At 42.2% G+C, this 12,975-nt stretch overlaps 1 protein-coding gene across 6 annotated transcripts in view; it reads right to left on the bottom strand.

Annotated features, from left to right (window-relative positions):
- The window catches only part of Fras1 (Fraser extracellular matrix complex subunit 1), a 423,435-nt gene that overhangs the window by 69,951 nt on the left and 340,509 nt on the right, over positions 1-12,975 (bottom strand). For 4 of the 6 annotated variants that reach the window (XM_048364092.1, XM_048364090.1, XM_048364088.1 and 1 more), the window contains 6 exons: positions 10,747-10,937; positions 9,440-9,593; positions 7,772-8,035; positions 5,067-5,255; positions 3,354-3,473; positions 2,900-3,079 (listed from right to left, as the gene is read on the bottom strand). In XM_048364092.1, the coding sequence (XP_048220049.1) occupies positions 2,900-3,079; positions 3,354-3,473; positions 5,067-5,255; positions 7,772-8,035; positions 9,440-9,593; positions 10,747-10,937 (1,098 nt within the window). Of the gene's footprint in view, positions 1-2,899; positions 3,080-3,353; positions 3,474-5,066; positions 5,256-7,197; positions 7,519-7,757; positions 8,036-9,439; positions 9,594-10,746; positions 10,938-12,975 lie in introns of those variants that run through there. The other 2 variants (XM_048364089.1, XM_048364094.1) reach the window with 2 other exon arrangements.

A 12,975-nucleotide genomic window follows, 5' to 3' on the forward strand; every position in this document is an offset into this window, starting at 1 on the left:
TGTTGTTTATGCCATTGTATTTGGGGTCTTCTTATTCCAACAATTTAGTGTGTATCGTAATTAATGCTGCTCGAGTTATTCTAATTTCCTAAGAGAAAAAGGGTCTTTATGGTCTAGGAGAGAAGAGAGCCTAGATGGTATGTATGGCCCTCATCGTTTAGGCTCAGGCAGTATTAACAGGGCTGGACTCCCAATTTAGCCTCTCCTCAAAGGTAAGAGGCTCAGGTCTGCCTCCTGCACACTTTACCATCAGTTATGATCAGCTGATGAAGAAGGACAGCTGAGCATAAGTACATTTCACAGTAAGCTATCCAGAGCCTCTGGCCACAATGGTGGCTAATTCGAATCTACCAGCCATCTGTCCCTAAGTAGCTCAGAGCTGACCTGAGACCACTGGCCAGAAGCTCTCCCTAAGAGCACCGGCCTCAGCCCACCCTCAACTTCCAGAATCCCAAGTCTCACCTAGGGAGACAAAGGCTTTTCTCTAAGTTGTGCCCAGATGTTTTACTCCAAAGGGTCATTGTCCACATTTAAATTTCGTGAAAATGCCATTACTTGGGGAAGATGGAGAAAGGCTACATGGTAGAAAGGGCTTGGTGTGGGCTTGGGATGGGGTGAGGGGAGCTAGATCTTCAGATCTACTCAATTTTTGGAAAGAAGTGAATTAAGAAAAGCTAGAGGGAACAGGAGCAGACCCGAATAAAGAAGCTAAGCCTATTGGGAAAGAGCAGATAGTGTACCTGAGGAAAACAGAGCATCCCTTTTGCTACCTAGGGTACTTTCCAAGGAGAAGGGAGGGGCGTGCTCACCTAACCTCCTCTCCCCAAGCAAAGCTGGCTTGGTGTTGGTAGCCTTCTGTTTAAGCCCAGTGCAGTGTGAGAGTTGTGAAAAGGCAAAGGTGAGTTTGGAGCATCCCTTCAGGGCTCTTAGCCAATCTGGGATCAGAGGACAGCAAGGGCTGTGACTTACCAGCAGGTGGCAACTGGCAGTGCCTCCTAAGAAAGCTCAGGGCTTTTGAAAGCTCTGTGTGGTGCATATGCAGTTGCCTCACACAACAGCCAACAGTCTGCCCTTTTATCTTTGGAGAGATACAATCAGCAACCTGACAGCATTCTGGCAGAAGCAATTAGCTCATGAATTAGTTATCAAATATCTCATGCAGCTAAGGTCTTGAGGGTGCTGATCTGCATACATCCCCCAGGAACCTTGGGACAAAAGTGAAGGCCACCTGCTTTAATTTACACTAGGAATATTCGCCAATCTGTCATTCCTCTTTGCCCTCCTGCTATACACATACACCATCCACATCATCCTGGATCCAACAGTGTCTCTTCCCTCAACTCCCCCAAGGATGACCTTCCACCTTCCCTGCTGAAGCTCATGTTTCATTACCCCTCCTCCTCATCCCTCCCAAGATCATCTCATTGGCCTTCTTGCTGTATGGTGACCATGCCTTCCCTGGCTGATTACCTGGGGGATCTGTACACTTGCTGATCTCTTTCTCTGTCTCTGGAATGTTTATATCTCATCCATCAGCATGGCTGCTCCCTCCCTTTCTTTATATCTCCGCTCTAATGTCCTCTTCTTATTAGGGATGACTTTGCTCTCTCCTTCTTCTCTGTGCACTGGGAATGTCCTTACGATGCCCTCACCACTCAGCACCATCCAGCACAGATTAGCTTGCTTGTCTGTTCCTGTCTGGCTTGCTGCATGAGAGAGTACATTCTGCAAGGGGTAAGGATGGCCTCTGACTTGATGTTTCCCTAATCAAATGAAGAATTTGTAACTTTAACTCCAAGAACACCAAAGAATATTCAAATCCTCAGCAAGCAGTCACTGCCTAGATTCCATGACCTTTCACCTTTCTGTTCTCATGCCTACTTCTCCACCTCCTCCTCGCTATCTTCGCCCTGGCCATGTACAAACGTCCTGGCCATTGTCCCAGCCTCCTTTTACTTTCTTCCCATCGAACTTCCATTCCTTCCTTGTCTAAACTTGTGAGGCGATTCTTTATTACCTAATAAATTAAATGGAGATGACTATTCCAGCTTTGATCACCCTTCATAAAAACTCCATCTATCTATGAGTCCTGCCTATTTAAATAGGTTCAGAATCTATGTTTTCATTAAATTGGTCTACTCTAAGTTTCCACAATTTATCTATCTGTGAAAAAACAACCCCAAATAAAGGGCATTCTTAAATGCATCTCACTGTACTTTCCTACCCAATGTAGACATTTTTTATACTCCTAAAACTTCACCTTCAGTTCTTTATTTCAACACTTGCATGGTCTTCCTTGAGTTATGGCTATTTGCAGGGGCTAGTTATTTCATTCAGTGGCAATTCTGAAGGAGAAGCATTATATCTTGTTTAGTTTTGTTTCCTGAGCAGCGGCTAAACTAGACTCTTACTCAGTATACATGCTTAGCCACTATTTGTTGAATACAATTATTTTTCTGTTGTGGAGAATTAAATCCATGGCCTTTTGCATACTAAGCCCACATGGTACTACTTGAGCTACACCCTTTACACCTGAACTGCATTTTAAAGCACAGAATGCTGCACTGTGACATATGCTCAAGGGAGTATAGGAGAAGAGCAAGGTGCAATGCTGACTCTAAAAGAATTGAATGTCTAATTAAAGAGGTAAAGTTGCTCACAGAATATAATCTCTTGGTGTACTTGGGATCAAACTCAGGGCTCTATGCATGTTAAGCACATGTCCTACCACTGAACTATACCCCAGGTCTGAATTATAACTTTTTATTCAGTTTCACTGAGTAATTATTGAACACCTACTGTATACTAAGTGCAATGCAATAGTACACAATTGTCCAAATCAGTGGGGTGAAAATAAACCCCCATTTTTAAGTGGATGAGTCAATCAAGGAGGACATACCTGGGGAAGCCGCATGCTCCAGGTGGCCCAGCTGGGGCTGTGTGGTGATTCTGTAGGTCAGTCCTGTGGGCCCACTCTCCTGGTCAGTGGCTGAGAGTTGCTGGGTGGTGATTTTCTTCACTGAGTTTTCATCCAAGACCAGCCCTTTATTGGTGATGATGACTGGTGGGGATTTGTCTTCTGAAAAGGATCAGAAATAGTGATTTCAACTGGAATCTTTTCATTTGCCTTTCTTTAACTCTAGACCTGGTGTCCAATGTAATATTAAAGCAATCCTCAGGCTTGACCCTCAACGACCCCCACCATGAATGTGCAACAGAGAGAGGGGAATTTTTATCTTTCATGCTGGCTAGGTGAAAGGAGGGACTTAGGTTTTAAGGTGAGGATATTGTAAATGGCACAATGTCATAACTACTGGAGTATCTCCACATCAGGAAAACTGATTTCCTCTTACCTGAAACACTGATGGAAAATGACTGATCGAGCAATCTGTTCCCTTCTCCATCAACCACATCAAATTTAAAAGCAAAGCTCCCATCAGGTTCTCCTGTTCCATGACTATATTCTACTTGCCCTACAAAAAGGAAAAAAAAAAATCAAGTTTTGCTATTAGTGCTTTCTGCTCTTATGTCTGCGAGAGACTGCAATTGGTATTCACACCAATGAATCCATGTATACACTTCTCACTTTGATAATGCTTTTGACATTTTCATCTGAACTTTTTCTTTCCTTTTCTCTCCCACCACCAACTTCCTCACACTCAAAGACCTCCTCATAAATAATTTATTCAAAGTGATGCTTCTTATGGTCAAGGCTTAGCTTTTTTGAAAGATCTAGCTCAGCTTCTAAGGTGGTATAATGAAAAACGAGATCAGTGAAATCGTCCATGTCTAAAATGTGCAACGATCACGCCAGGTCAGATGGAGTGATGCTGCTATGTATCCACATCAGAAGGCAAGGGGATGCCAAGCTGGAGCCCGCATTCTCCCCACTTCCCGAGACGGGCAGCACTGTGAGCTATAAACAAGATAAACAGGTAAACATGCAAACTCTGCACAGAGAACAAAGACCCCAAGGGATGAGTACGATGCACGGCATCAACATTAACCTAGTGCATCATTTATATGTACCCATCAGTACAAATATAATCAAATCTGTCTGGTCTTATATGTACAGAAGTATGGAATACTGAAAGAGCTACTACTCGCCGGGCACTGGTGGCTCATGCTTGTAGTCCTACCCACTCAGGAGGCTGAGCTCTGAGGGTCAAGGGCAGGAAAGTCTTTAAGATTCTAATCTCCAATTACCCGGCAAAAAGCTACAAATGGCAGAGCACCAGCCTTGAGCAAATAAGCCAAGAGACAGTGTCTAGGCCCTGAGTCCAAGCCTAGGTACTGGCACAAAAAAAAAAAAAAGAAAGAAAGAGCTACCAGTTTCGCTTTGTGTATTGCACCCACTTCACTGCCACACAGACAGACCAAGTGAGAATTCAGCTTCTGCCGATTTTAGGATTTTAGGCACCTTTGTTTCTGCTCCTCAGGGGAATACTTCTGTTGCTAAACAAAACTTCACATGATCATGTAACTTGACTTTTTTCCCTCTAGTGTGTACCCTCTTTTTTTTTCCTTTGCCACCCTCAAAAGCACCATACAGTAACTATGTAGCATTTAACATTTATGCCTTTACTTCACATCAGCGTTTCCTGAAGGAGGGATGAGCCATGTAATTTCCCCTTGCAGCTCCGATTTATGCCCTTCCATTTTGCTTAGTTCATTAACTTGTGCACTTTGGGGAACTGAACAGAGATATAAATTGCTCACCTAAGGAAGGCATAATTCTCACCTTAATCCATCCCAACTTGCTTTTTTTTTTATTTCTTTCACTGACACCCACTTCTGAGCACCATAACAAGTCACAATGCCTTTTTCCTTTCTGTAACAGCTTCAACTTTCATCAATGCTGTCATGACATGCGTACATTTTTGCTAAGGATTTTTTTAAATCAAAAAGTGAAATAAAGAGAAAAAAATGAAGCTATAACTTGGATCTTATTCAAAACAAAGAGCAGACAGTTTGGTGCTCTAGGCTAACTGGTGTTTAACTCCCAGTTTACTGCAGTTTACTGCTGCAGGCTGAGGGAAGCCTGGGCAGACAGGGAACTGGCCAACCTTGGCTGATGTCCGCCTGGGTGAAACTTCGGAGAGGGCCTTTCACAGAGATTTGCTCCAGATTGTCATGCTTAACCATCTGCAGGTGACCTGCACCAGGATCTTCCTTCATGATGTACATAACCTGACGGCCATCGGAGCCGATGGTGATCACTTTCAAGTGCTGTTCTGTGATGCGTGCTACCGACCCTGGGAAAGAACGGGAGAGAGAATGTCAATCCCCTTTCCTTCAAGTGGGATGTGAAAGGATGTTAGGAGACTGAAGGATAAGGCATCATTCACTCCTTGGGCTTTGGTAGTAGGCACTTGTCCTCAGTTACTATTAACTTTAATTTCTCTAAATGAAATAATCTCTTGTGTTTAATCCCTGATTCTCTTCTTATCCACTTTTATTTCTCCCAGTATTCATCCTACCCAGTGGCCACCAGTTCACAGCCAGGAATAACTCCTAATACTACGATGCAAATAACTTCTATATTAATGATTTCAGAAATCTGTTGGGATTTAATTTCCTTACTGTGTCAAGGATCAAAAAACAATAAGCAAACCTCCCTGGCATCTCGAGTAGAATAGTCAAGAGCAGTGTTTAGCAAGAGCAAGGGTAAGAAGCTAAGTGTGAGGGGCAGGGTGATGTGCTTGCGGGCTGGGGACAGAAGCAAGGCACTCACTCTCCAGAAACACCCCTTCTCAGAAACCTGCCCTTTGCTCTCCAGCCTATCCTACTCTCACATCACAGGTAGTAAATTCCAGCTAAATAGATCCTCAGCATCCATGTGTCAGGTACCTAGCACCAGGTAATCCATCATAGGCCCCGATGGTCTCTGTATCTCTTGGCTAGTAACCTTGATGAGGTAGCATGTTCTCTGGGACAACGATCAGACTGCTCAGTGCTTGCTAGAACAGAAGTTCCTCAAGCTCAGCTTTCCTCTTCTGTCATACATCCCACAACTTGTGAAGGCATCCAGTGGTTCCTATGCTGCACTCACATGAGATGTAGAAAACTAAGGGAACCAATGAAAACTTCTGGATGCCCAGGCTGCCTGCTCTGCCATAAGGAATTAAGTACTTGTCTCTGGTGGAGGAGTTGTGTATCTTCTACCAAAATCCATGAAGTAGTAACAGGCTAGCTTTTAAGTAAAGCCTACTTGTAAACCTACTTCCTTGGTACTTTAGTAATTTTCTTATTTTCAACTACTATGATACTGTATCTCTGTCAATCCAAAATACCTGTGAAACTAAGAATAACAGAGTCCTAGTGCGATACAGACATGCTAGGCCCAAGGTCCATACCCCAAATAAGGAACCACTGTAGTCTGAGCCCAAGATATGTACTTGTTACAGCTCCTTCAGAGGTGCAAAAAGATAGCAAAATGGTGTGAGTTTGATGCTAGGATTCCATACTGTATAATCTTTAATCATTTCCATAATGTTTTAATGCTTAACCTTCCACTGTCCCCTCCATGATTTTTGTTTTGCCAGTACCAGTATTTGAACTTGGGGCCTGATGATCTGTTAGTTTTGCTTGGCCTCGCTGGTACTCTGACTTTTGAGTCACACCTCCAGCCCAGGTTTTTGAAAGGGTATTTTGGAGATGACGTCTCATGGATTATTCTGCTTGGTCTGGCTTTGAACTGTAATCCTCCAGATCTCAGCCTCCAGAGTGGCAAGGATTAGAGGTGTGTGACTCACTGATATTTGGCTCTTCCATGTCTCTGTTGTTGTTGTTGTTTTTAAACTCAGCACTCTAAAAATCATTTTAGGTTGTTTTTATGTTGGCAGTCCTTGAGTTTTGTAGAAGAGAAGTACTGCTACAGGAAACCCGGGCCAAAGTAGCTAGATGATAAATTAAGACTTTTCCGGACCCTGAAAATTGTAGTTCCTTTCCAAATTGTTTTCAAATTCACAAGCAGAGACATCTGGCCCAATGAATTTCAGTGGCTCACATTTTCATTCTCAGCATTTAGAATCCACAGAACAACAGTTCTCCAATACCGGGGTCTCTCCAGGTATTGAATAGCTAGTTTAAGAGCCACCCACAGCCCTAACATGGAACAGAGTATGTTCCCTGGAAAAAGAAATAAAGATAGGAGGAAAACTACCACATTCCTCCACTCCTGTGACATCTGCTAATGTTTCCCACATTGAAGGTTTGGTCTCCAACTAGTGGTACTATTTTGGAAGGTCCTGGAAATTCTAGAAGGTTGGCCTTGCTAGAGGAAGTGTGTTATGGGGGTGTGTCTTTAGGGGTTGTATATTTCTCTGGCCTCTTCATGTCTGGCTCTCTTTGCTTCTTGGCAATGGGGTAAGCAGCTCTCCCATGATGCTCTGTGTCAGTCCAGAAATAAGCACAGCCAAGTGGCCAGGGACTGAAACCTCTGAAACCATGTGTCAGAAGAAATCTTTCATCATTTCCAGCTGTTTCTCTCAGTTATGTGTGATCGTGATGGAAAATGTTGAGTAATGGGCTGGGGATATGGCCTACTGGCAAGAGTGCTTGCCGTGTATACATGAAGCCCTGGGTTCAATTCCCCAGCACCACATATACAGAAAACAGCCAGAAGTGGTGCTATGGCTCAAGTGGCAGAGTGCTAGCCTTGAGCAAAAAGAAGTCAGGAACAATGCTCAGGTCCTGAGTCCAAGCCCCAGGACTGGCAAAAAAAAAAAAAAAAAAAAAAAGCTTGCCTGGAAAATGTTGAGTAACACACCTGCGGAGAGATGAAGCCCTCGGTTTACAGCCAGGTGGGGGGTGTCACTTGTAGGCAGTTCTATGTAGATCTCCATTCTCCCTGTGTCCACATGGAAGCCATCAGAAAGAGAAAACCGGAACTCATCCACTGCCACACCAGGGTCGCCAGGCAGATACCCAACCAGGCCAGCTAGGACATCCTGGTAAGTGAAGGAGGAGCCCTGGGATAAAATGGTCCCATTCTCCAGAGGCTCAGAAGCAGTAAATCTTCGCAGAAGATGACCTTAATAAGTAAAGAACATCAAAGAGATAATGATACTACACATATGTCACCAAAAAAATCATGTGATATTGCTAACCAGTATGTCACCGCACCTCAGAGGCACTAGGTGCCAACAACTTAGCATTTTACATGTAAGTACAAGTGCTTCCCTGGGGCCTCATCTATAAATAAAGAAGTCTAAGTCCCCTCTCCCTGCTTAAATCTCTCTTAAGGAGACACAGATGGATGTAGCAATATAGTAGCTTAGAAATCACACCTTCCTCCATGAATTCAAACTCATTTCATTATCTAAACCTTGTTGTTTCCCTCTTTACTTGTGTCCCTTTTCTTAGGACATGTGGAGGAGTGGGAGATGGGAGTTTGCTTTAAATTCAGAAAGACATTAAGCACATTCATATTAAAGCTTAGGTTTCTTTTCTCAAGGGTCATATGCAGTCCCATGTATAGCACTTCTTAAAGAAAGTAAAAGTGTAAGAAAAAGTAACCCAAGAAAATGACACACGTTCACTATTGGCATGTATGGCAATGTTATGATATAACTCATTACTATATATGATTTACTACACATCAATTAAAAAAGAAAGCCAAAGTAGATGAAAGCAAGAGAAAAATGAAAATAACCAGTGGTCTCTTCTACTCATTTTTCATCAACAAAGGCTACCTTTGATAGCCCAAAAGGTTGATTGAGACACAGACCAAATGGATTTGAGAGCTTGAGGTAATTCTTTGGGGATGGTGCTTAGAAAAGAAGGAAGGAGAAGATCTCTATAGAGCTTTATACATCTGGATTAAGTCAGAAAGTAAATATCCTGGGCTGGGAATGTGGCTTAGTTGTAAGGTGTTTGCCTAGCATGCATGAAGCTCTGGGGTTGATTCCTCAATACCACATAAGCAGAAAAAGCTGGAAGTGGCGCTGTGGTACAAGTGGTAGAGTACTCTACTAGCCTTGCACAAAAGAAGCTCAGGGACAGTACCCCAGGATTAGCAAGAAGAAAAAAAAGGAAAGTAAACATCCCAGGCTGCAAAAGGAGCAAGCTCACAGAGGCTTCTAAATGACACCAGCCTACATGAGCGGGCTCGGGATCTATCCAATAAAGATGCCAGCTCTGAGAAGAGAATATGCTAATAGTGAAACTTGTTTTGCTTGAGGTTACATAAGTGAAATAAGAAAACAGCTGAAATTAAATTTCAGAGTTACCAATTACCTAGGATTCAGGCTTTCAAACAGTCAGTATCTACTGCAACCTCAAGAATAATAACTAGCTGTGAATTTGATCATACTTTGATGTGAAGAATAGACTATGTATAGAAAAGGAAAAGGAAAAGCAAGTGAAACACGTGCTGATTCTAGCAACCCATCTGGCACCTCAATTAAGAAGCTTTCCACAGCAGTTTGTGTCCTACCGTGGTCAGGCTCTTTTGTCAATACAAAAATCAGCTCATTATCTGGAGTGTCCAGATCATGCAGGCTCAGAGAAGAATTGCTTAGCATCACTCCAGAGCTCAGCTGTACTCCAAGGGGTCGCAAGGTCATCCTGGGAGGTTCATCGTTCTTCCTCTGATAGAAGCAGAAAACATTTGGTCTCACACATGTATTAGTTTATGAGGAAGTATCACTGTTGTAGCGACTTTCACTATCAAAACAGCAGTTAATATATTACCGCCCTTAGCAGAATAGTTTGAGAAGAAGTCACATAAACAAAACATTCTTTTGAAAAGCTGAAGAGCTTTCTACAAAAAAATCTTCTAAGTTATATCCAGAATGGACATATTACTGAAAAAGAGACGTCTGTTTGGGCGAATCAATGGCAAAACATTTGAACTCAGAATTACCATGGAAAATCTTAAGCATATCTCCTATGGAAGGACACACAATATTGGAAAGCACAGGTTTCTGAAGCTATCTCTCACAGACCTCTACGTCAGTGTCATTTAAGGTTAGGGAAGACTCCATACATCTAATATTCCCAAGGAGAAGTTATTTTCCATTTTGAGAACTTTCCCTTCCCCTCCTTTCCCCTCCCCCACTTCTCTCTTGTTCTCATCTTCCCCTTGGGTGGTCAGAGCAAGCTATGGAGTTACTTAAATGAAAACATATGCTTTTGATGTTGCAATTAAACAAATAGTCATTCAAATGTAAGAAAAGGAAGAATACATGTAGGACCAGATTAATTTCAGAGAAAGATAAGAATAGTCTGTATCTAAATATGGCACTGGTAAAGTTTTTCTGCCTGACTCTCACAGAATATTTTCACTAAGAACAAATCACTTTTACTCTGAAATGAAAATGCAGATTCCCAATTCAGACCTCTCCAAATGCCTTAAAAAAAATTTTTTTTTTTGCCAGTCCTGAGGCTTGGACTCAGCCTGAGTACTGTACCTGGCTTCTTTTTGCTCAAGGCTAGCACTCTGCCATTTGAGCCATGGCGCCACTTCTGTTTTTTTCTGTTTATGTGGTGCTGAGGAATTGAACCCAGGGTTTTGTGCATGCGAAGCAAGTACTTTACCACTAAGCCACATCCTCAGTCTCCCACATGCCAATCTTAATTCCACAAGTTTCCTGAAAGTCAGGGCTGTGTTTTAAAATTGATGTTTAAAACTGAAGTTCAAATCCAATCTTCTTTGCTTTTGAGTCCCCATAAAATAAGCTCTCTAATGAGAAGACCCTGTGTGGTCAAAAGATCAACACTTCCAACTTGCAAAGACATTACCTCGATGGTGATATTGATGCTATGAATTTCTGAACGAGTGGTTCCATCGCTTACATAAAAACTAAATATATCATGGGTTGGCTCGATGCTTTCATGGACACTCTGGAAGTAGTAAATGTAATTTTCCAGAACATCTTGAATAAGGAATGATGCTTCGAGGTCACCAGTAGTCCCAGGGCCAAAGCGATCACCTATTTAAACACGAAGAGAGGACTTTTACCTTCACCTAGCAGTTTCTGCTTAATAGGATAAATGAGAAAAGAAGACCTTACTTTCAATATAAGATGAAAATATGCTTGATGGATGCCAGTAATCATGCCCGTAATCCTAGATACCCAAGAGGCTAAGATCTGAGGATTGTGGTTGGAGGTCAGTCTTGCCAGGAACATATGTGAGATTCTTACCTCCAATTAACCACCATAAGTCCCAATTGGTAAAACACCAGTGTCCAGGCCCTGAGTTCAAGCCCCAACACTGGCACGCACACACAGAACATATGCATAAGAACAAAGCTTGGAGAAGGAGGAAAACACAAGACCAGGAACTGGAAGTCTCAGGGTTGGATCCCAGCTTCCAGACTATTTCCCATCTATAAATAGATACACCTGCCCAGTGTCTCCACATGTAAACAAATGAGACAGCATACTTGAAAACATTCATTGTTTTGGTTTCCTAGAGGGCAGAATCAGTGGTTGTTTCATTGGGAATTGCTTATAACATAAATCCTGGGGTAACTAACAATACAACAGCCAAGATTCTTCTTTAAACCAAATCCAACTTCAACACCATTCTGTCTAGCATAGCCTGTAAGAGTAACATTTTCTCTGTGGAAAGAATGTTTTAACTATGTATCTTTTTATCTAAGAAGTCTCTCCCTCCAGGATATTTGCACTTGGCTTCCTAGTTTCTTAATGGTACCTGTGTGTAGTTGGAATTTTCTGCAGGAAAAGAAACCCAGGGGTATTGAAATATCCAGGGATTACTCAGATGCCATGACAACTCAAAATCAACTCAGGTTAGAGAGGTTCAGATCCCATACAGAGCTTGGGTGATGCTACAGTTAGGATATGTGTTCCCTACGGGCCATCTATTGAAAGAAGTGCACCCTTGAAGGGGATCTTGGGACTCCAGTCCCTTCCTTTCTCCCTTCTGCATATTCATCATTAGGTGAGCACCTTTGTTTCACCACAGACTCCCAGCCACACCTTTGAAAGCCAGGGTGCCAACCAGGGGCTGAAACTTTGGGAGCCATGAATCAAAATAAACTTTATCTCTGAAGATGTTCCCATATTTCAGGTATTTGTTACAGTAATGGAAAGCTGACTGACACAGGCGTCATTGAGAGCTCCACACAAAACGCTGCCTCCAACTTACTCGTCTCATCCTTGTCTCAAATGCTCCAAGAGGCCAAGGGGAAGAGTAAGCAATGTCTAAATGATGGATGTCTGTCTTTACTTGGTTCTAACCTGACTCCTTCCAATTGATTGATCTTAAATTGTACCACAATTCTCTTCCAGAAATGAGAAAAAAAAAAAGAAACCCTAGTGTCTTCAGCCATTTCCTGGATATCTATCAAAGAAAAGTATAGTTGGCAGATATGAAGCAACAAAGCTTTTCCATTCCTTTCTCCATGATCCTTTGCAAATATCAATGTTCTGAACTATATTCAGTGCCACGTTTGTTGGCATACCAAACAAACATTAGAAACAAAGTTTGTTTTTAATAAGCTGTTTAAAAGAAGAGCTCAAGTCATTATTTCTTCCTTCAATGACATGAATTTTCTTTACCCTAGAGGTCTATGTGCCACTAATCCAATAATCTAGATCATGTAGTTCAGTTTCCAGAAGGAACTGCTAAAATTCCTTCCGATTTTTACTTTCTCCTTCCATTGATCACTATAAACAAGGGAAATGTGACTTTGTTATTTGGACAAAAATAACCTAAGCAAATGATGTTTCAGAATATAAGCAGATGTAAAAATACCTTACTTTAAATCACTGGACAATAAGCCAATGAACAAGTGAATCTGTCACAGAAATTTCTTATTTTGGGTGGTACTGGGGTTTTGAACTCAGGGACTTACACTTGTTGAGAAGGTGCTCTACAATTGAGCCACTACGCCAGTCCTGTTTTGTATTGGTTATTTTGAGATAAGGCCTTACTCTTTGCTGAGTACATGCCTGGATGATCTGCTCCTATTTTCTGTTTCCCACTCTAGCTGGGCTGACA

Source organism: Perognathus longimembris, chromosome 16, assembly GCF_023159225.1.
Source record: "Perognathus longimembris pacificus isolate PPM17 chromosome 16, ASM2315922v1, whole genome shotgun sequence".
NCBI lineage: Eukaryota > Metazoa > Chordata > Mammalia > Rodentia > Heteromyidae > Perognathus > Perognathus longimembris.